The sequence below is a fragment of the Monodelphis domestica genome, chromosome 4, assembly GCF_027887165.1.
Source record: "Monodelphis domestica isolate mMonDom1 chromosome 4, mMonDom1.pri, whole genome shotgun sequence".
NCBI lineage: Eukaryota > Metazoa > Chordata > Mammalia > Didelphimorphia > Didelphidae > Monodelphis > Monodelphis domestica.
Window position 1 is genome coordinate 111099281 of NC_077230.1, and position 24968 is coordinate 111124248.

General features: G+C 33.6%; 1 protein-coding gene across 1 annotated transcript in view; it reads left to right on the plus strand.

Moving 5' to 3' along the window:
• The window catches only part of MAP3K2 (mitogen-activated protein kinase kinase kinase 2), a 107667-nt gene extending 82913 nt beyond the window's left edge, over positions 1 to 24754 (plus strand). Inside the window, exons 10-17 of the mRNA XM_007493997.3 lie at positions 1903 to 1970; positions 2380 to 2472; positions 3151 to 3354; positions 3879 to 4027; positions 4453 to 4584; positions 7898 to 8027; positions 11229 to 11406; positions 15121 to 24754. Of these exons, the coding sequence (XP_007494059.1) occupies positions 1903 to 1970; positions 2380 to 2472; positions 3151 to 3354; positions 3879 to 4027; positions 4453 to 4584; positions 7898 to 8027; positions 11229 to 11406; positions 15121 to 15346 (1180 nt within the window). The 3' untranslated portion in view covers positions 15347 to 24754. The remainder of the gene's footprint in view (positions 1 to 1902; positions 1971 to 2379; positions 2473 to 3150; positions 3355 to 3878; positions 4028 to 4452; positions 4585 to 7897; positions 8028 to 11228; positions 11407 to 15120) is intronic.
• The last annotated feature ends 214 nt before the right edge of the window (positions 24755 to 24968 follow it).

Below are 24968 nucleotides of genomic sequence, written 5' to 3' on the forward strand. Positions count from 1 at the left end.
TAAGACTCAACTCAAGTACCACCTTCTCCATTCAGCCTATCCTATCCCAATCCTTTTCCTCTTCCCCAATTGTTAGTATTGGCTTCTTCCTCAAATTACCTTGTATTTATTAATTATTCATGTATGAATGTTTGAATGTACGTTGCATATATTTTAACATCCTAACCAGTGAGACAAACCAACCAATCTCCTTTCATTATTAAAAGAAGGAAGCCTCCTTTTTTTTTTTTTTAACAATATCCAGGCATAAATTTCCTGTCTTCTAATCCCACATCACTAGCTGTCTATTGGACATACATCTCCACCTGGATATTCTGCTGACATCTCAAACTCATCTAAACTTACTTGTCTAAATCCTTCTAGTCACCTAGATTTGTCTTCATTCTTGACTCTTTCCTTTTCCTTCTCTTTTCCCTAGCCCCAGTTTCCACGCCAGTTGTCAAATCTTGTGGATTCTGTTTCTCATATAGTTTCTTGCAACAGTCAGTCAGTCAGTAGATATTTAATATATCTATCCCCTGCTCTCCCTACGTTTTGCTATTACCCTAGCTTGAGCTTTAATTACTTCTCTCCTGTACTATTTATATTAACTTTCTAATTGATTTTCTTTTCAGCTTTTTGATTTTATCATCCATCCTCCTCCCACAGCTTCTAGAATAATCTTTCTGAGGCATGTTTGCCCATATTCTTTCCCAACCTCAAAAACCTTAAATAGTTCATCTATGCCTAAGGGACAAAACACAAACTCTTTAGCCTACCATTTAAGGCCTTCTAGCATTTGGTTCTAATCTGCATTTGCAGCCTGATTTTATTCTATTCCCCTACAGGAACTCTATATTCCAGCCAAATTAGACCATTAGCCTTTTCTCAGACACAGGCCACTTCTCTCCCCTGGATGTACTTCTCATAACTGCTTTTTTGAATTCTTATCTTCAAGGCTCTGCTTGGGTATCACCAACTGACTCTCTGCCTGTTCAGTTTTTTTCATACTATACTTATTTGTGGATAAGATATATCTTCCCAAAATAATGTACACAAGTACCTTGAGAGCAATGACTATTTTTTTTTCTATTCTAATCTCAGCACCTAGCACAGTGCCTTATACACAGCTAAATTACTACATTACTAAATGTTTTATTTGAGTTTAATTATCCAGAATCTGCTTTTGGTACCATTTTAGAAATCATTTGTAGCCCTGCTTAAAGGATGCTTGATGTGTGGACTTTGAAGTTTTAAAGTTTCATTAAATACATTTACCTTCTATAGAATTTATCTTTATGAAATGGCTGATCTCTTTTTGACCTCAGATAGACCAGTTGCTGCTGAGATTTTTAGTACAAGTACTCCCTCTCTTGGTTTCATAGAAGTAATTTTTATGGCATACATTCTACTACATACTACTGCATACATACTTCATAAGAGTGGAGAGTAATAATATTGGGGGGGATCTACAGCCCCTTGAACCTTCTGAAGTTAATTTATAAAAGTAACACGTTAAGATAGATATGTCATGGCCATGGGTGTCAAATTCTGATACATACTTAATTTTCAGGTATCTAAGTACATGAAATCTGTAGTTGTTAACATATAACTGGTTTGTTAAGTACATAGCAAAACAGTCAAGTCGTTTGTTTTTCTGTGTAATGCTAGCTAGCTTTATTAATTGATTTTTTTCTCACCTTATGTTATTTTATAGACATAGCCTTGGCTATTAGGGTACTCCATCTCTGCTCCCCATCCCAGTGCGTTCGCTTCTATACACAGAAAGTTTATGAGTAGAATTTCAGGGGAAATTTCAATAATTTTAATATTTTAGATTATAATATTGCTTATTAAAATCTATGCTTACCATTACTAATTTTTCATTGTTTTTATATTCACCATAACATTTTATATTTATAGTGACAGCTATCCCAAAACTCGAATGCCAAGAGCTCAGAGCTATCCAGATAATCATCAGGAATTCACAGGTGAGACTATACAGATTCCAGATATTAAAACTGATTTTACTTTATATTTAGACTGGCTTTTTATGTAAATGGAAAAGAGTCATGCTTTTTGTCAATGGAAGACAGTTTATAAATGCCTACCTATGAGATTTATGGGGAAAAGGACCGTTGACAAATTAGGATACTTTTCTACCCTTATCTATAGAGAAAGAATTCTTGAGTTATATATTGTACTAATTTTTAATATCTAGATTGTGTATGTGTGTGTTATGTGTATGACTAGAAAATGTCCAAGGTAAATTGATTTAATTGTAGAGATTTTTGTATTGTTTTGTAAGGTAAAAGGAACATACTCTGTTAGATATGAGTTTTTAGGTTGTTGTTTTAAAGATTATGGTGCATTATACCAATATTTTTCTTTTTCTCTCAGACTATGATAACCCTATCTTTGAGAAATTTGGAAAAGGGGGTACTTATCCAAGAAGGTATCATGTATCATATCACCACTCAGACTATAATGATGGTAAGTTTCTTGTATTTTTGATTCAGAATCTATAATAAAATTTCATTTTTAATGCTACTGGAAATTCCTTCTTCCCAAAATTAAAGCTAATCTTAAAAATATTTAAGTAAATGTTTCTTTCATTTTAATATTGAAATTTTTTCTAGATTCATTACTTATAATTATTCAAATAGAATAACATTCTCCCAGATGTTCTCTCTTGCTAGTTTCTTGTTTTTCATAAAAATTTATTTTTTACAAATAATATTAGTTCCTGGGCATTTGGTTTTATGACATACTCCCAAAACAAAAAAAATAACTAACAGCTTAAAAGAAAATGAAATCTACAAAGCAATCTCTTCTTAACAAAAGCCATTCTTATCTCACAGTAGTCTTTGGTTTCTATTGCATGTCCATTCATCTCATCTATTTCTACTTCCACCTATTCTCTTCCCTGGTTTCCTTATTTTTGTTTTATAGTATTCTAAGCCACAAATATATATATAACTTTGAATTAATTCATTGACTAAAAATAGTATAATAAACCTAATGGAATGCAATTATATGACTGTTAATATGAATATTATTTAATTTGGATACAAAATAAACTTGTATTATTCCCTGGATAACAAATTTTCAGTGATTTGAATCTAGCACCATTTAATAAATGTTAATGTAATTTTGCAATTTATTTTATAGGTCGCAAGACTTTTCCAAGGGCTAGAAGGACTCAAGGAAACAGCTTCCGTTCTCCAGTCAGTTTCAGTCCTACTGATTGTTCATTAAGTACCAGTAGTGGAAGCAGCATCTTTACTCCAGAGTATGAGGATAGCCGAATGAGAAGAGGAAGTGACATAGAGAATCCCACTCTGACTGTAATGGACATAAGCCCACCTAGCCGCTGTAAGTAGTAGTAATTGATACACCAAAAAATTTACCAATAACTTTGATGAAACTGCTGCCCTCAAAGCTCTATGTTCCTGACCTGAGGCAAAGAATTTAGTCTCACTTATAGTGGAAGACTGGAGCATCAGCATGGTGTCATTCTCAGTTACTTTGGGCATGGCTCTCACTCTACTTAGCTACCCAGCTACCCCCTCTCTTTTATTTTAATGAGAAAATTCAATTTGTTTAATAGTCTTGCAGAATTTCTTAAAGTCAACTCTAAAATTTTTAGCTCCATTTTCTGGACATACCAACAGATAGCTAACCTAACATCAACATTTCCTAAAGGAGAAATAAAAGAGTACGTGTCTTGTTTTTAGAAGTCTTCACAAATTCTCTGAATGCTGGTAACCAAAATATGCCCTCTCAAGTCTTTCTTAAATAGTTTAACATATTAATTTAATTTTAATGTCCCCACTCATTTGATTTTTTTATTGTTTATGATTTTACCTATCATACTAAGTAAATGATCTATTTTTTAGCACCAAGAGCACCAACCAACTGGAGACTGGGCAAATTGCTTGGACAGGGAGCTTTTGGTAGAGTATATTTATGCTATGATGTTGATACAGGAAGAGAGCTGGCAGTTAAGCAAGTTCAATTTGACCCTGATAGTCCAGAGACTAGCAAGGTAAGAACCATCATATAAACTATAATTACATTGACACATTTTTAGTGAATTAAACATTATATGCAGTCATATTTTCTACTTTCCTTAACATAAATTATTTTAATTCTTTGTTGAATAGTTTTGGTATAAATAAATAGTATTCAGTGATCATTCTAAGAATTTTATGATGGAAATTTTCTTTTTCAAAATATTAGTAAAACAGGTAAAAAATCTAAACCAACATAGTTTTAACTATTAATATAGTTTCTGCTCTCAAATCCATATTGTTTATTGGTATTTTATAGTATACTATTTTCCAATGGATTTTGTGAAATAATTTTAGAGCATACTATTTTATTTGGTTTATCAAGGTGAGTCATGCCACATCTTTTAACTATAATTGTTCTAGGCATTTTGTAAACTTTACTATAAATTCTGTGCTTCAGGAAGTAAATGCACTTGAGTGTGAAATTCAGTTGTTGAAAAACCTGCTGCATGAGAGAATTGTTCAGTATTATGGCTGCTTACGGGATCCCCAGGAAAGAACACTTTCCATATTTATGGAATATATGCCAGGGGTGAGTTAATCAATTTTTTAAGAAAATATTTGTTATTCAAGGTATGTTCTCAAAGAAAGAGCATACAAATGTTTTAGAACCTAACTAATGCTTTTGCAAATAAATGGATACTATAGTGACAATTAAAGAAAACTTAGGAAAGTATACAAGCTAAAAGGAAAAGTTATATGAGTTAGAGGAGCCAGGTCTAGAGATCAGAGGTCCCAGGTTCAAATATGACCTCAGACATTTCCCAGCTGTATGACCCTGGGCAAATCACTTGACCCCCATTGCCTAGCCTTTACTGCTCTTCTGCCTTGAAACCTTGAAAGTGTTTATTCTAAGATGGAAGGTAAGGGTTTAAAAAAAACCAAAACACTATACTAGTGAGAGACTTCAACTTTCCTCTCTCAGAATTAGATATCTCTAACCAAAAAAAGAAGTTAAGAAAAGGAATAGAATTTTAGAAAATTTATATTTGATAGATCTTTGTAGAAAACTGAATGAAAATAGAAATACACCTTTTTCTCTGTAGTACATGGCATAAAAATTGACCATGTATTAGAACATTAAAAACCTCACAACCAAATACAGGGAAACAGAAATATTAAATATGCCCTTTTGGGACCATAATGCAATAAAAATTACTAAAGGAGCATGAAAACATAGATTTTAAGGTAACTAAAGGAAACTAAATCTAATCCTAAAGAATTAATGAGTAAAAGAACAAATCTGAAACAGCAATTTCATTAAAGAAAATAACAACAATGAGACAACATATCAGAATTTATAGGATGCGTCCAGAGCAGTACTTCAGAAGAAAATTTATATCTCTTAACACTTAAATCAATAAAATAAAGAAAAGAATAAATCAATGAATTGGACATTTAACAAAAAAATTAGGGGGCAAAGAGAAGTCCCCAATTAAAATTAAATACCAAATTAGAAATCCCAAAAATCAAAGGAGAGATGAATAAAATTGAAAGTAAAAAAATCATTAACTAACAAAAAGAGAATAACTCATAACTGGTTTTATGAAAACATAAAATAAATAAACCATTGATTAATTTGATTTTTAAAAAAGAAAGAGGGAAACCAAATTACCATTTTCAAAAATGAAAAGAACTAATGAAGAGGAAATTAGGCAAGCATGAGATATCTTACATGTCAGATGTATGGATAAGGGAAGAATTTATACAAAAAAAGAAATAGAGAACAATACAAGTCCATTAGGTTAAAAAAGGTTTTGAACAAACAAATTCAGTGCAACCAGGACTGGAAGGAAAGCAGGAAACTGGGAGTGGGGGGTGGATTTTGCAGCAAATCTCTCTGATAAAGGTCTCATTTCTCAAATATAAAGAGAACTGAATCAAATTTATAAGAACACAAGTCATCCTCCACTTGATAAATGAACAAAGGATATGAACAGGCAATTCTCAGAAGAAAAAAATCAAACCTATCTACATTAATATGAAAAAAATGCCAAATCACTTTTAAAGAAATGTAAACTAAAACAATTTTGAGGTACCACTTCACAGCTATCTTATTAGCTAACATGACATAAAAGGAGGGAAATGAGAAATATTGAAGGGAATGCAGAAAAATTGAGGCAACTGTTGTTGTAGTTATCAACTTCTCTAGCCATTCTGGAGAATAAATGGGAACTATACTCCTTGACCCAGAAATACCAGTACTATGTCTGTATCCCAAAGAGGAAGAAAAAGGGAAAGGACTTATGTGTACAAAAATATTTATAGTGGTTCTTTTTGTAGTAGCAAAGAATTGGAAAGTGAAGGGATACATGTAAATTTGAGAAAGGCTGAATAAGTTATGGCATATGATTGTGATGGAATGCTACTGTGCTATAAAAAAATGACGAGCAAGAGGTTTTCAGGAAAACCTGAAAAGACTTCTGTAAACTGATACAAAGTGAAGTGAGCAGAATCAGAACACTATATACAGTAACAGCAATATTCACAGCAATATAATGATCCAAGACAATTCCAAATGACTTATGATAGAAAAAGCTATCTGCCTCCAGAAAAAGAACTAATAGAGTTTGGTTGCAGATCAAAGGATAGTTTTTTATCTTTATTTTTCTTGGTTTGGAATATTTTATTTTTGTTTGGTTTGGTTTGGTCTGTGTTCTCTTTCACAACATGAAGAAATGTTGTCCATGATTCCACATGTATTGTCTATATCAAATTACTTGCCTTCTCAGGAAAGAATGAGAGGAGGGAGAGAGAGAATTTGAAACTCAAATTTTTTAAATGAATATTAAAAAATGTTTTTACATGTAATTGGAAAAAAATATAAAAGAATATGCAGGATGAGAGGACAGATGATAGAAATTTTATTTTTCAGACTTTGATCTATCTGCATATTTTTCATAGTTTATACTATTGTAATAGTAATGCTTTTCAGGATTCTGTTTAATATATTGTCATTTAATAAATAGCTTCTATCTTATGAAAGGGCTTGATTTATATATCTTTACAGGTTAAGTTTTTGATTCAAGTTTCTTGATACTGGTATAGGTTCACAGTTTGACCTTTAGAGCAGAAGAATTGACATTATTAATATTTTCTTAGTTGGTTAATTAATCTAACACCTTAGATAGAAATAATTCACAGTTAAAAGACAAATCTTTAGTTAAAACTGATATCATAAATGGACATTGATTTATAGTAATTAAGTAATGTCATTTTATTTCATCTATATAAGCTTATAATAGCAGTTTACATTTATATAGTACATATAGTACTACTTTTATATAGTATTTCTAGTATAGCGATACAAATATTATCATGTTGATTTTGTAGACTTGGAAACAGCCTTAGATTAAGTGAAATTACCAATGGGATTATGGAATGAACTGTCTTGAGAAGGAAAGTAGAGCCATAATCAGAATATGATTTAGAGGCAAGAGAGAAACTATGCAATGAAAGGAATAAGAAAGACATGGGAATATAAGGAAAAGGAGGTGACAGAGGGGAATGTGGGGGGGGGGGGGAAATAAAGGCACTAGTGAAAAAATTTATTTTTCTGTTGTTTATACCAACTCTTACTATTTGGTATAGAACATTCAGGAAGTTTTGAAATGGATTTATTAAGCTAAATTGTAGTGTACGTTGAATAGTCCCATTATCTGACTCTTACCCTTTAAATTCATTCTTGTCCTCCCAGGTTGAGATTCTTAGTTACAAATGAGAATATTTTTTAAAAGGATATCTTAAAAGATTTTTATTTCCAATTTTAGAACAGTACTATTCTTCTTAATGATGTCATGTTATTTTTCTTCTCTTTCCCCCCCCCCCCCCCCCTTTCAACATAGGGTTCAATTAAGGACCAGTTAAAAGCATATGGAGCTCTTACTGAGAATGTGACCAGAAAATACACCCGACAGATTCTGGAAGGAGTTCACTATTTGCACAGTAATATGATTGTACATAGAGATATTAAAGGTTAGTATTAAAGCATTTTCATTTTTAAATAATTACACCCTATTTTTAAATAAATTTGTAAAAAGGTTTTTTAAAAGATTAAAAATAGCTTTACTAGTGAATTTCAGAAGTAGAATTAAAAGCCAGTTATAATTGAAAGAAATTACTAACCTAAAATATTGACCTACCTGTATAAAGATAATACTAGTGATTCCATATTTCAGGAAATAATAATAGCTTCCTAATATACATGCCATTTTATGGTTTATAATGTGCTTTCCTCACCAGAGCCCAGGCAAATAAATAATACAAGCATACTTAAATTTCAGACAAGACAGATTAGACTTAAATCATTGTAAAATAACTCACCTAAAGTCACAAAGTATGAAGTATCAGAGATATAATTATAACTTGTTAGGTCTTCTGACACCGTGCCCCAATGCTTTTTAATATAATATGAAACATAATTAGAAAACCAACAGTTAAATACATCAAAAACCATTTATTAAGCATTTACTAGGCAATTTGCCATGTGCTGGAAATACAGTAAGACTTCATTTTTTGCAAACAGTACTTTCCAAGATCCTTTGCATAAGTTGAAAATCACACATAATAGCAAACTCCATTGTTTAGTAAGTATTTCTTATACAAACATACCTAGTCACTTCACAGAGCTACCAGCATCACTATTCTTATACTTCAGGGCCATTATTAATGATTAAATAGTATCAAGGAAGCAAAGAGAAGCACTTCTCTGATGCAGGCATGGCTTGCTATTATAGAAACTCTGGACAAAGACTGAGGCAGAAGCTGATGATGGGCACAAAACAATGTATCTATCTATTTAAATGTCTGTTGGGCAGTTAGGGATGCAAGATGTCAGAGGTCAGTAGAAAAGGTAAGGCTAGATAAGAAGATTTGAGAATCATCAGCAAAGGAATAATAATTGAATCCATGCCATCTGACAACATCAAGTGAAATAATAGAGAGAAGAGAAAAAGATCCAGAGCAGAGCCCTCTGGGACACCTGTGATTAGTAGCTATAGCCTAGATGAAGATCCAACAAAAGAGTGAAAAGGAGTGATCAGGCAGGTAGGAGGAGAACCAGGATAGAGAACTCAACACCTCCTCAGCAGCCCTGTCCTTGGGATCCCTTCTGCCCTCTGATCAGAGAAGATGGATGGTCGATATTGTAGAGCTCCTCCCAAATCTGCCACCATTTGAAAAGAGTACTCGGAGCATTTTCCTTATCATTTCCCACTTACCTTCTTCCCTGAACTTCTTCATCTCCAGAATCTCATCAGTTTGCAAGATGAAATCATTCTGAAACTCATATCTCCCAAGATGATTTCCCACCCTGGCTGCAGGATTTCATCATGTCCTGAGTGCTGAACCTCTTCCACCTCCTTTCCAACTTTTTTATTTGTCTTCTCCCCCCATTAAATTGTGACTTTCTTGAGGGCAGGGACTGTTGTATGCCTTTCTTTGTATTCCTAGCACTTAACAGTGCCTGGCACAAAGTAAGCACAATAAATTTTTATTGACTAACTGTGACTAATGTTCTAAAAATCTAGCAAGAAGAAGCATCAAAGAGGATAGGGTGATCCAACAATTTCAAAGGCTGTATAAACGTCAGGAAGATTGAGGATTGAGAAAATGTTCAGTGGTGATTGGATAGAGCAATTTCCATTGAATGATGAGATCAAAAGCCAGACTAGAGAATTAGGATGAGATTGAGAGGATTTTAAACTGTACTACAAAACTGTCATAACAATTTGGTATAAGAAATAAATAGGGAAATAGATGAGGTACACAAATACAGAAGTAAATGAGCCCAATATTCTAGTGTTTGATAAACCCAATGTTCCCAGATATTGGAGTATGGGTTCAGTGTTCAATAAAAACTGTTTGAAAAAAACAGAAAATAGACTGGCTGTGAAACTAGGTAGAGCACAACAATTCCACCTGGGTACATGATTTAGACATGAAGGGTAAGATCATAAATTAGAATAGCACAGAACAAATAACATCATGAATGAAGGTAGGACTCCCAGAGGAGGTGGGGTTTGAACTGGACTTGTAGTAAAACTTGGTAATGAGAAGGCAACAAAAACATCCAGACATTTAAAACAGTGGGAACAGACTCCTATAAAATCAGTCTGACTGGTATTAAAGAGGGTAGTGGGCAATATTAGAGGGATGGGGGAGGAGCAGATTGTGAAGATTTACAAAGTTCCTTCTTTATCCCTGGTTCAGGGAACCATCATCTTTTCTTGATTAACCCTCTTGGTTTTTCTTTTGGGGGGATGGGAGTTGTTTATTTTTTTAGTCTCAATACAATGGGGAACTCTTGGCAAATAAATGCCCTCTACCAATATGGATTGTCAAGTCTTCTGCAGCTAATTTTCTATGGCACTGGGAGATAAAGTGACTTGTCTTGGGTCACATTGCCAGTAAGAGTCAGAAGTGGAACATAAACCTAGGACTTCTTTAATCCAACACTGTCTTTCTATGCTCTGTACCATACAACCTCTCAGTCTTCTAATACCAAATTGATTTTCCTAAAGCATAGATCTAACCCTTCTCCAGAAACTTGAGTGATTGAACTTTTATTATAATGAACAGTCTTGGGCCAGGCTTGGTGGCATATGACTATGATATCTGATGTAGTAAGCTAAATTTGTCAGGGGTGTAGGATTCTCTTTCTGTTAAAGAGGAAGGAAGAATTGGGCCAGCCAGCCACCAGGAGCCAGGGACCACCAAGCTTCCCAAGGAGGAAACATACCAGTCTTGATCCTAAACAGAACAAGGCAAAGCTCTCATCAGAAGTGGATTGTGTCCATGAGTGGCCAGTGTATGTCCATCATGACCCAGTCTCAGTAATGCAGCATCATTATAAATGTACGATCTAGAAAAATCATAAGGAAACACACCTTCCTTCCTTTTCTCTGAAGAGAGGTGGAGACCACCAATGTAGAATTAGGGATACACCAACAGATAAATTTAGTTGTAGAGGTTGTGGATTGTTCTAAGGAAGTAAGAAAAAAGAAATAGATACCATTTTATAGCTAACCAAGAAGGATTTAGTAATTAAGAGGAGATGATTGAAGTATAAAAATAAGAGGCAACAATAAAACTTAAGAGAATCAAAAGATTCATTGAGATTATTCCTTGTAATTTAACTAGAGGCTTACATTAATTGAAAGAATTTGTTCTTTACAGGAGCAAATATTCTTCGAGATTCAGCAGGAAATGTGAAGCTGGGAGATTTTGGTGCCAGTAAACGACTTCAGACAATCTGTCTTTCTGGTACAGGAATGAAGTCTGTCACAGGCACACCATACTGGATGAGTCCAGAAGTCATCAGTGGGGAAGGTTATGGCCGGAAAGCAGATATCTGGTAGGTTTTTATAAGCTATATTTTAATGATCCATTACCCGTTATTTCCAGTTTTCAACTTAAAAACCAAAGTTAATGAAAACAGGTTTAAACTTTATTGTCCTTAGTAGGCTATTCCTGGGTACTGTAACTATTAGAAATATTTACTTTTTAACTCTGTCATGGTTTTATAAATCTGTTACATGATCATATGTCCAAAGAATACACTTATGGAATTGAAGTTTTTTGCTTTAGAAGTGTGATATATCTACTCATACATTTCTTTCCCTCTTCCTTCTCATCCTTTCATTTCATATATCAAGGAAATATTTTTATTTAAGGTGTCATGGTATAAGATTCCTAGAAGATAAAGGGAGAACAGGTACTTATTTTACTACACTTGAAAAATCTCCTGCTTATAATTCATGTATAAAAATTGCTCTTGACATAAGGAAATTAGCTTGCTTAAAGTTATTAAAGGAAAGCAGCAGTCCGATGGAAACCAACCTTATTTTTAATGAATTTTTTTCAATTAAGCATTTATTTTCTCTCTCTTCCACCTCCCCTATCCTTATAAAGAAAGAAAAAGGGAAAAGCATACTCCTGTAACATGCATAATTAGACAAAACAAATTCTTTACATTTTAGTGGTAGGAGTTACCTCTTGACTTACTGAGTATGGCATTTTTCACACCCCTAAATCTCTTAAAATGCCATTTCTAATTGTTCTTCCATTCCTTATCATAGGATGAGAGATCTAGAGTTGGAAGGGACTTAAGAGATCATCTATTCCAACACTCCATTTTATTTTACTTATTTATTTTTCTTTATTTACGTATTTTTCCAAGGTTACATGATTCATGTTTTCTCTCCCCTTTTCCTCTCCCCCACTCCCAAAACCAACAATCAATTTTACATTTTACACATGTATTATCACTCATTACTTATTTCCATATTATTCATTTAAAATAATCTTTTAAAAATCAAAACTCCATATCCAGTACTCATAAACAAGTGAAAAATCAGATGTTTTCCTTCTGCATTTCTATTCCCACAGTCTTTCTCTTAATGTGGATAGTATTCCTTCTTATAAGTCCCTTGGGATTGTCCTGGATCATTGCATTGTTATCAGTAGCCAAGCTGATTACATGTGATTGTCCCACAATGTTTCAGTCTCTATGTACAATGTTCTCCTGGTTTTGTTCATTTCACTCCACATCAGTATGTGGAGGCCTTTCTAGCTCGTGTGGAAATCAAGCAGTTTATCTTTCCTTATTGCACAATAGTATTCCATCACCATCATATACCGCATAAAGTTAAAAGACATGATATTTATATCCTTTAAATTATTCTTAAAAATAGACCTATTTTCCTGGAGCTTAGCTTTTAAGGAATATTTACCTTTGTAATTTCTGGTAAAAAAAAAATAATTCCATGACCAACACATAGTGCTATGCTATGACATAAAATTGCCTTCCTCTACTTCATATTTAGAAAAGATTATAGAAGATTTTCATTTTTTAAGGGCTTCTAGTCAAAGAAAGGGCATATAGTTCTTAGTAAGCTAGCATTAAGCACCTGCTGTGTACCAGGCACTGTGGTAAGAACTAGGGTTCAAGCAAAAAAACAGGCCTTACTCTCAAGAAGCTCAGTCAGAAGGGGGCAGCTGGGTGGCTCAGTGGATTGAGAGCCAGGCCTAGAGACAGGAGGTCCTGGGTTCAGATCTGGCCTCAGAGACTTCCCAGCTGTGTGACCCTGGGCAAGTCACTTGACCCCCATTGCCTAACCCTGACCACTCTTCTGCCTTGGAACCAATACACAGTCTTGACTCCAAAATGGAAGGTAAGGGTTTAAAAAAAAGAAGAAGAAGAAGAAGAAGCTCAGTCAGAAAGAGATAATAAATTGAGAATGTCAGAGTGAAGACATTAAGATTAAAGAGGACTAGAAGAAGCTTCATGTCAAATGTGGGACTACAGTTCAGATGTAAAGGAAACCAGAGAACCTAGGAGGCAGAGGTGAGGAGGGAGAAGTCCAGGCATGGGAAAAAGCCAGTCAATGTTCAGAATTGAGAGATGAAGCTGCTTGTGTTAGGAACAATAAGGAGACTGGCCTCACTGGGTTAAATAGAATTTAATGGAAGTAAAGTAAAGATTGAAAAGGTAGCAAACAATTCCATTTTAAAGGGCTTTGAAAGCCATACAGAGGGTTTTATAAATGATCCTGGCAGTCATAGGGAGTCAGTGGGATTTATTGAATTGGTGGGGATGTGCTTGAGGAGAGAAGCCTGTAGTTTAAGAAGATCATTTTAATCAAACAGATCCAATTTTGATAGCTGACTGAATGAAGACTGGAATGGAGAAAGACCTCAGGCAGGAAGACAAATCATTAGAACATTTCAATAGTCCAGGCATGAAGTAATGAGAGCCTGTACCAGGGTGGTAGTGCTGACAGCGGAATGAAGGGGCAATGTACAAGAGATATTAATAAGATGCAAATGACAGGATTTGACCACTGATTGGCTTGAGGGGATTGGTAATAGAGTGAAGAGTCAAGTGGGATAAATAGGATGTGAGCCGATGGTAGTGTCCTAAACAATAATAGGGAAATTAAGAAGAAAGCCGGGTTTGAGGAAAAGCTAACGAGTTTAGTTTTGGACTTGTTGCATTTAAGATTTCTATATGGGATTTTCAGTTCAAGATGTCTAAAAGTTAGTTGGAGATTTAAGAGTGGAAATCAGGAAAGAGATTGGAGCTGTGCTAGTAGATCTGAGAGTCAGTTGTTGAATAGGAAAGGTAACAGAAACCTTAGCAGTATACAGGGTTTACATTTATTGAATTAAATAGGTATGAAGTAGTTAAGTAGGACTGTGGATAGAGCATCAGACCTCAAGTCAGAAAGACCCACGTTCGTATGTAGCTTCAGACACTTCCTAGTTATGTGAAACTGGGCAAGGCACTTAACCTGGATTGCCCAGCCCTTGCCATTCTTCTATCTTAGAATTGATACTGAGACAGAAGGTAAGGGTTTGGGGTTGTGTTTTTTGTTTGTTCTGGGTTTTGTGTGTGTGTGTATTTTCAATGAATTAAGGAGCACCTAAATGGTTCAGTGGATAGAGAGCCAGAACTGTAGTCAAGAGGACCTCGGTTTAAATCTGGCCTCAGACACATCTAGCTGTGTGACCCTAGGCAAGTTAATTAACCCACCATTGCTTAGCCCTTACTGCCCTTCTGCTGTAGAACTGATATTTAGTATCAATTGGGAAGTGGTCATTATTAAGGGACAGCTGGGTGGCTCAGTTCATTAAGAACCAAACCCAGATACAGGAGGTTCTGGCTTTCAAATTTGTCCTTGGACACTTCTTAGCTGTGTGACCCTGGGTATATCCCTTAACCCCCATTGCCTAGCCCTTACTGCTCTTCTACCTTGGAACCAATACACTGTATTGATTCAGAAATGAAAGGTAAAGGTTTTGGGGTTTTTTTTAATTGTTTTTAAAGAATTAAATAGATACATCATTTAGATTAAGTTGTCAGTTAATTATTATATAAAAGCATATTTTTATAGCCTTGTGTAATAGCATTCACACAGTACTATGTTAGGCAAAATATTTTGAATTCAAGTCAAGTTGTAATTGGTTACATTCAGGTTTATTGTTGTTTTTAACTTTAACATGTTATAATTCTGTCAGGCTATGCAGTCTGACTAAATCATCGATTTTTGCTTTTTTTTTTTTTTAGGAGTGTGGGCTGTACTGTGGTAGAAATGCTAACTGAGAAACCACCTTGGGCTGAGTTTGAAGCAATGGCTGCCATATTTAAAATTGCTACTCAACCAACCAATCCAAAACTGCCACCTCATGCTTCGGACCATAGTCGAGATTTCCTCAAGCGGATTTTTGTAGAGGCCAAATTGAGACCATCAGCCGATGAACTGTTAAGGCACATGTTTGCACATTACCACTAGCAGTCAGTGCTAGTCAGTGCCTCTACCCAGCTGAGATCTACTGCATTTACCTTCTCTCTGACTGCACTTTTTCTTTTTATAAAGAGAGAGAAAGAAAAAAAGGGAAAGTATTTCTCTTGATTCTTGGTTTCATTGAATTTGTCTAAAAGTAATCTCACATTTTTTATATTTAGAATACTTTTCCCCTATCAGGACTTGAAATTTTTTTTTTAATAATGTACTGATGTGATTCTCAGAGATAAAGCACTTTAGTACATATTCACATTATTTAAAAAAAACAAACAACGAAAAGAGACTGTAAAATTCTTAAGAATTAGCCTTTTCTCATACTCCTGACACATTTTTGGTGAGGGAGGGATGGAAAATGATGGATAGAATTCTTCTAATTTCCATTATTTAATGATAGTAGTTAAAATAGATCCGCACGCCTGGGGTTGAACCCCAGAATAGATTAGATTACTGATAGACTTAAATAATATAGACTTCATCATGAGTGTTTATGCCCTGCCATATCCAAGCTTCTGCCTGCCACTCTTTTTGCTGAAAAGACATCTTGAAGAAAAATATGAATTTCTAAGAGATGTGTTTACTTATCATACTTAACAATTTTCAGAGAGCCAGAATTAAAGGTAAATACACTATATAATAGATCCATATTTCTGGAAAAGACAAAAGTTTAAGGAATAGTCCTCTAGTGAAAAATGAAGTCTCTACTATATTTTTAAACAGATATGGAAGCAAGCAAAAAATTCTGTTAAAAGTGAAAAGTAAAAGTAAATTGTTTCGATGTGAACAGACCAATTTGTAAGAAACATCCATTGAATAGTCAACAGGAATAGCAAAGAGAAAAAACTCTTCAGTATTTTCTATTTTATTCTGAGGGGGGAAAAGGTCCTCAATTAATTGAAAAAAGAAGACAAACTGAAAACAATCAAAAACACGCATACCTTCTTCCTTTCTTATTTACCACTTCCTTGTATATAGCATTAAATACAATCCAATCTAGGGGGTACATGCTTTGAAGTTGTTGGATATATCTTGACAGAACATGAAAGCATGCCTTCAAGGTCATAGAAGAGCAAAAAGGCTCTTGACGGGAAAAAAAAATATATATGTAAAATATTAAGATGTATACAATTATGTACCTCAAAACAACAACTGAGAAAGATCACCTTCAAAAAAATAATGCCTGAACTTCAAAAACTATTCACAAATTCAGCACCAGGATTGTCTAATAGCAATTACCACAATTTCAGAACAAGGGATAAACATCCCAGAAAAAAGAAATTCTTTTTTCCCAACTGTCATTTCATCAGAATCACCAATCATTCAGTTACAGAAATGAAGTGGAAATTGGTAGAAACTTGTATTCTGTCTTCAAACCTCAGATATGAAGAAAATAAAATTTGATGTTTTCCATTTATCATGAAGAATCAAGAAATTCCAGGCTATTTATGTCTTTATAATGATGAAAGATGTGAAGTTTCTCTCTAAAAACACTAAATGGAATATGAACTTTTTAGACCCCATGGTATACAGCACTGCAAATGAAAAATAAGGAAGATTTCAATAACATGGCTATTCATGTTTTGTTACTCTGCATGGGAAGGAAAAAGTATTTCCCACCTGAAGGTTTTTAATTTGAGTAGTATTTCTGCTAATGAGGTATGTGTTTTTAAGAATCCTTTGAAAACAATTTGTTTCTGAACCCAGTTTAATAGATGTAAGTAGAATGAATGACTCCTATATAGCATACTAGGCAGGACTATTTGAAGTTGAAATTCTCAGAAGAAGAAAAAAAGCACAGGTAAATTGCCAAAGCTTCTTTCATGTTCAGAGAAGCAGCCTGCAGAAGCTAAAAGAAAATGCAAAATATTCAGATCATGTAGGTAATTATTCTAAGAATTCATAATCAGGGGGAGAGGGAAGAGAGAGTATTTGCTTAGTACATTATGTGCCAGAAATATAAACCCCAAGTGTGTGGATCTATTATAATCTATTTATCTTTGGTGGGTAGTACAGTCTATTCTACTCAAGCACTATCATAGCATCTGGACCAGTGAACTTTTCTTTTGTCTCCTTTTATTGTGATTTCCCTTTGTTTCATTTTTGGTCTGTCAGGGTAACCAGCAGTGCAAAGTATGGGACAAATGGCTTTTACATAGTCATACTGGGAGACTGTATAACAATAATAACAAAAAAGCAAAATAGTTTTCCCTGTGTTCTCTGTGTCCTTGACCTGGGCTTAAAAAGCTATTAAAAAAATTAAGCATCTAAAAAAAGGGGGGTGGGGAATGGAGAAAGCCCTTCTTTCTTACTGCTGCAGAGGACCTTTGCTTTATAAGCAAAATTTTTTTAATAGAGTTAGATATAGGTGGGGGAGGGAAGGGAATATACTTTATGTAAAAATTGTTTTAAAAATAGACATAGTTTATTTACATAGGTGTCCTATAAAACATGTATCTGAATTTATTGATTTTAAACAGGTTTGAAGGTACCAAAAACCATTCTGAAAATGAGCAAATATGGAGCCATTGGTTTAAAAAAAAATTACCTAGTGATAGCTGGAACATTAAAAAAGAGAGAGAGAACCAAAAAAAGAATTTGGAAGGAAGAGCCTATATCAGGTGTATCTACAGCACTCCAAAATTTAATATTATTTCTTCTTGTTAGATTATGATGTGGTGCGGCAAATTAAATTGCACTATCTGAAGGTTGGATTTTTTTCAGAAACTAGTTGTCCCTGATTTTCGCCTGTTTTTAAATGCACAACTTTTTTCTATACTATAATATTTCTTTGCTGCAGCTGGAAAACAAAAATTATTTAGACTGCTGCTTTTGTGCCTTTAAAAATTCATTCTGTCTTGGCAATGGCAGACATGTTTGGTGCTGGAGAAGGTTCACTTGCAGTCTTATATATGCTTTCCAGAATATCTAGCTCTTCCTATTTATATTTCATATATGTTTGTGTATATATGTGTGTATGTGTGTGTATACATGTGTATGCACCCACACATATGATATAAATAAAATTGGGCTGTGAGAACTTTTATGTTTATGACTTTGCCCTGGGCTAAATTCAGGACTTTTATACTGCAGGTATAATGTGCTGAATAAGAATGTTGCAAAATAAGGGAAAACTATGTGGGCTATATTAGTTACTCTCAATTACCTTATAAATACCATGATGTTTTTAACATATTTAAAAGGCAGATCTCATAATTTCACTATGACCTCTCACAAAAATTTTAGTAAAGCTTTCAATTACTGATTTTTTTTTTATTTTAAACAGACTGCTACATAAGGCATTTTAAAAACCTTTTCATAGATAACTTAAATTATTAAATGCTAATACAAGTGCAGAATTGGAGGGAAAAGCAAAAACTTAGACATTTCATAGTAACTTGAATTGGGCAACTTAGATACATCTTCATGACAAATCCTAGATAAAGGAAGATCATTTTTTCATTTTTTTTCTCTGTACTGGTTCTCTACTACCAAATTTTGAAGCAATCAGGGGAATTTTCTTAACAATCTAATGTGTAGCCAAATCCTCTCCCAATACTTTGAAAATACCTTCAAAATCTTGCATGTTATGTCTCATCATAGTCTTGATTCTTAAACTTTGCAATTCTCATTCTATTCACTTATGCTGATGTTATCAAATGTTTTTCATAGAACCATAGTGATGGCATTGAAGGAATTTTTATAATAAATGCCAATGCAAATTAAATAGCCAAATCCTAATTATAAGTAGATAAAATCAGGATTCATTAGACAATTGGTAAACATTACTCCTTAGAGTTCTAATAGAATTCATTGACTTCATTTTGGCCTTGAAGCTTATTGCTATAAATTCATTAAATTATTTGGCATTAAGGATATTTAATTGTCCATTTTTATTAGATGTAGGAAAGATCATTGTTATTCTTTTAACCATACCTTTTAAAAGCATAAAATTAATCTGTGTTGTGATTATTTATTAATATTAGAATTAGAATTAGGTTTTTTCCCCAAAGAAACACATTTTAAGTTGTGGGCAATTATCCAATCTTAATGATTAATCTGGGCACAATTGCTGGAAACCAAGATTACTAGTCATGACTAAAGTGATAGCATTGCAGAGCTCAGTCAGATTCTAGAGTCCATATTTCTTTTTAGTATAAGTTCCTTTAGGGCAGGAACCATATCTTTGTGATCTGTGTAATGCGCTTCAGCTCCTAGGACAGGGCCTTCCATCACAATAAATGTTGATGGAATGGAAGAGTCTCTTAGACTACAGAATACCTGATAGACAATTGTTCACCTAGCCCTTGCTTAAATATAAACAGTAATGAAGGACATTTACTTTTGGGGAAAATAAGATTACTTTCTCAAAAAGATTCTTTTGAAAATTCATTTCATCTAACTTGCTTTAAGTAAAATCTGAAATATTTGGAAAGAACTAAAAACTCAGTAGAATTCGGGGGGAGGCTCTTTTTTTCAACATAGAATCACAAAACTTAAAAATTTAGATGCCTTAGTTCTGGATTCATATTTATTTTAGTCTGAAACTTTGATTTCAGGCAAACATTAAAGAAAAGTAATTTTATTGGAAACTTTTTGTTAGTACTTTTTTATGTTCTAGCAGTTACCATTCAAATCATAAATCAGATGTGCAATTTCCAAAATTATAAGGCCATAGCAGATTATTTGGCCACAAAATGTGAATTGGCCTCTGTTCGTGCATCCTAAGGCTTCCCTTCCCACATTTCTCTATCCTCCCTTTTTTACTATATTGCTAGGCCAGAAACACGAGTCTTTGTAACAGACACAATCTGAATTCCTAGGTCAACTTAAAAAAAGGAACCCAAAAGATCAAGAAATGAGAGATGAAAAATAAAATTTTCCGGGCCTATTGCTTAATTTTAAATTATGTTTGAACCTTTCAGGTCTTCAGATCACGAGTCACTGTTATTTCCATAGTGGTGCTTAAGCCATACATTTACCTAAGAAGTAAAGTATTTGCTGCTAATGGTTTAAACAGTATGACTTAGGGAATTAAGAAGAGGACTAGAAATTGATAATAGTGGATCCTTAGCAATTAGTCACCATGTATTAAACATCTATTATGGGCCAAGCACTTACTATTCTATGTGCTAGAGACACAAGTACAAAGAATAACAAAATTACTACTCTCAAGATGCTTATGTTCCATAATCTTTGATAACTGTGCATGTGCCACTAATTACACAGCTCACATGTGTGTAAAGCAAAGGGAATTGGGGTCAAGAGGCAGAGAACTGAATGTCAGACTCCGTGTTAAAAGCCTTTTTAGACTAAATTACTCACTACATTGCCACTATTAGAAAAATAGATAAAAGAATATACTATGAGTAAAATTGGCTTCATATAGGAAAGTCAACTGATTACTACAAATTACTGTAAAGGCTCTAGTTTTAAAAAAAACAACCTCCATAAAGGTATTGAAAATTGCCAAACTCTAGGTTGTTGAAAGTGGATGATTAATTCTGGGAGGCTCTATTTTCATCATCAACCCAGAGCTACTTATACATATATACTTTTGAGTGATCCTGGGCAAGTCACTAAACCTCTCAGTGTCCCAAAACTGACTAAGTTACTGAGCAGGTGCTGATCAGCATTGGTAGAGGAAATCTCTTCACTGGAAATACCTTCCACCAGTGAAATCGCATGTCTAACATTATGGTATAGTGGAATTCTCACAAGTAGGGAATTCAAGAACTGTGTTCTTGCCTCAACTCTGACACTAACTCACTGTTTTCTTGGTAAGTCAGTTCATTTGTCTAGGCTTCAATTTTCCCATCAATAAAAATGATGGGTTTGGACCAGTGTTTGATTAAGCTCCCCTGTAGCTTTAATAGTTTCTGCTTTTAATTAGAAAATTAGGTTACACATTTGTAGCAGACTCTTCGGAATAGAACACCAACAAATAACCAAAAAAAGTTTATTGCTTATCCATAGCAATTCATAAGGAAATTTCCATTATCTGTTTTTAGCAGGTTAAGGAAATAGCATAGTTTCACAGTTTTTCCCAGGTAGTTTATGTTCTTTAGCTTGGTTACCCACATTCTGTCAAGGGTGTACTAGACATAGGGGTGAGAAATAACTAATCCTTTTTAAATTCATCTTTGAGGACATGTAAAGATAGCTATGAGAAATTCTTACAAATGATAGTCAAAATTGGCATGCTTTAACTGAATAGATTTAAAGGAACTGTTCTATCTGCATTAGAGCTCAAGGATATATCTCATTTACTAACCTTGTAAGAATTTCTTACAAATCTGTTCACATTTTCCATGTTTGCACATTAAAATTTAAGTCCATATGGTATTTTTGTTAGGAAAGACAAAGGTATTAATTAAAACCAGTAATGTCCCTAATGGCTAGTAACTTGGTTTTTATTCATGATATGCGTTGTCAAAATCACTTTAAACCAAAGCTTTTATAACCTCTGTAGACAGAGCCATACAAGTTGTTTCATAAATGATTAGCACACCTGTAAGGCCAACCAATAAGTTTTTTGTATGTGGGACAAAACAGGTAGGTACTAGTAGAACCTCTCCCAGCACATCCTTTTAGAGGATGTTTCACATTCAGTTTTTACACATTAGACTGCAGATTCACTCCAGCATTTAAAGAACTTTATATATATGGATGAATATTAGCTTATAGAAGGTAAAATTGCATTGGCATGATTTGAATATATTATGCCTCAACTTCATGAAATACTCTTTCTATTGTCTTAAAATTGTGAACATGTGTTTCATTTAAGGAGCATTTCAGGCAAAGCTGTGAAGAAAAAAATGGTTCATGGACTGATCTTGTGCCATAAATAAATATATTTTGGAATTGATTGAGAAGTAATTCCTTTTTTTTTTTACATTAACTGAAAAAATGATTCTGCCCTTGAGTCCATGTGCAGAATCCATCCCCATACTATAATTTTAGAGATATAATTCTAGCCAATAAGTGTAGTAACCAAAAGCACTTTTATTTATAATAATAGGATATTCTCTTTTTAAAAATGCAAACAACAACTGATGGTACTGCCATTCATAATATGAAAGTAGGAGAAAAGTATGTTAGCAAAATTATATACAGAACTCTCTTAGAAAATTGGGCTCTATAAGATTATTTTGCCTATATCTTGGTATGTTATTTTTCCAAAGATTCCCATCCCTTCCCCTCCCTCTTCCCCACCATTAGAAGAAAGCAAAAGGGGGGGCGGATCAACTTTTGAGGGGAAAGGTATCCGGTATAAGGATGAGACAGAGTGGTCCAAAGCCTTGCAATATCTTGTTCAAATACAAGTACAGCTTCTAAAAACATAGGGATTATTCATTTTCATATAGTTATCTTTAATAAAAATGTTTTAAAAGTATGTGAGAGGTTTACATTTCCATTCATCTTGGTTTTAAAATCTGATATCCTGTATTCTTATCTATAAAACAGTTAATACCAAAAAACACTTCTAATGTCTGACATCTCTTATTTTTCATGTGGTTCTTGTTCAGATGTCATTGTAAATAAAATAAACTCAGATACGTTTGAAAGACTTATAATTGTCACAAAAATATGAATACACACTTGTAAATTTACCCTTTGATCTAATGTACATTTTTTAATGTAGCCATTAACTTCTATGTATTTAATCTATCCATTTCTCTCTGTAAATGTTTCTACTCTCAGTTGAATGCTGGGCACAGTTTGTAATGTATGTACAAAGATGTTTTTTTCTATCAATGTTGACTTTTTTGCACATTTTGGAAATGTTTAATTTGTACACTGATTTACTACTCTGACCAATAATTGTATAAGAGTGTATGAGAATCATGTATGAGTGCATTGTACTACTGTCTGTATGTATGTTTAAAATTTTTTTGAGGTGTAGCTATCAGTGACTGCTCTGCTCTTGCTGATTTCAGTGGGATTTCTTGCTTTTAAAAAAAGTATAATTTGTGTATGGTCCTATCTTGGTTGAAGAACTCAGGAGTTCAGCATTACTTTCTAATTACATGATATATTCTAAAAACCATTTCTAAGGGTTTATGTGTAACTGTGTGCATCAGAGATGTGTGTAAATGTGTATGTATGAATATCCGTGTGTGTGAATGTATATATATATCCCAGTAATTTCTTATTTCAGTTTCATTTATACATTTTTATGAAATTGTTTTTTAAGGGTACTATGTTTAGTTAGAATAAATATATAAAAGCTTTCTGAGAGATAATTTACTAGATAAATATATTTTCAGCTGGCTGATGTTCAGAAAATATTTTTTTAATTTTGTTTTTAACCATTCAAAATGTATTTGTATTTCCAAAATTAGACACAAATTATACTTAGAACTCTGTTAAAACACTCTTGCAAGGAAAAACAGTGAATTCTCTTCTGAAGTTTTTGTGAAGTTCAAATGAACAAAATGCTTCAGTAAAGAAAATACACTGTCTCCACTAAAAGCAGCCTTTGAAGTCTCAAAAGCTATGAAAAATTTAGAAAATGAAATCCATCTTGAAAAGATGTTTGTATCTGCTAGCCTGTCCATTGTTGCTTTTGAATGTTTCCTTTTTTCTGCCAAAAATGGACATCCCCATTTCAAGTTTTTCTTCACATTGGGCAAGGTCAGAATGGGTCTATGAAGTGATATATTGATATATCGTGGTCCTTTGTATTTGAATTACTAAAAATTGGTTTAGAAATGTCCTATCATGCTTTGATGTGGCTTTATTCTGTACTATGTGTTTTAAGAAACTGGCAGAATAAGAATAGGAAATTTAATTTCCAACCTGATAACATTTATGTGATTAAAGAAAACCTGTATGTTTTTAATATGCGGTACCAAGTAAAATTGCTCATGCCTAGGTATAAAGTGCACTGTTGAATGTCACTAAATCTGTAGTTTTAAAAGGAGCCGGTATACTCTTATTAGGTGAAGTACCTACCAAAGGTTTGGTACAGTGTGGTTTGTTCCACATTTCATGCACATTTTGATTTTAACACATTCAAAATGGTGCTTGTAAAAAATGTATAAAAATGCTTCTGATTTTTTATTTCTATGTATTTGTTTTATTTTCTTTCTGGTAAATGGCTTTTATTATTTTTTATTTTTTTTTGTATCTATTGTAAAAGAAACCATGTTTATTTTGTTAGTGACCAATGACTTTGTTTATATGAAAATTTGTATATTGATGGTACACATCTTTGTTTAGGTTTATCATGCATGAGGACCTGAAAGAATTAGCACAATGAACATTGCTTTTTCTTCCAAGGTAATTCATTTCTTGAAAGGTTATGGTACAAAGGCTTACTAAAAGTAACCTTCTGGACTATGGAATGAATATAAATGGCACTTTGAGTGTTTAATAAAAGCAAATATTTATTTCCAATTTGTATTTGACTCATTTGATTAAACTTTTAGAGCATTTTAGATATATGCTTAGACACAGTGCAGGTGTTTGACATACTAAAGGTGACTTTGAAATACGTACTGACATGTCCCTCCCATACCCTAATCTCATTTCTTCAGCCTTCTCAATCCCCTAGAATTCTTCCCTTCTCAATTCTCCACTCGACATTTCATCTCAGCCACACAAGGAATGG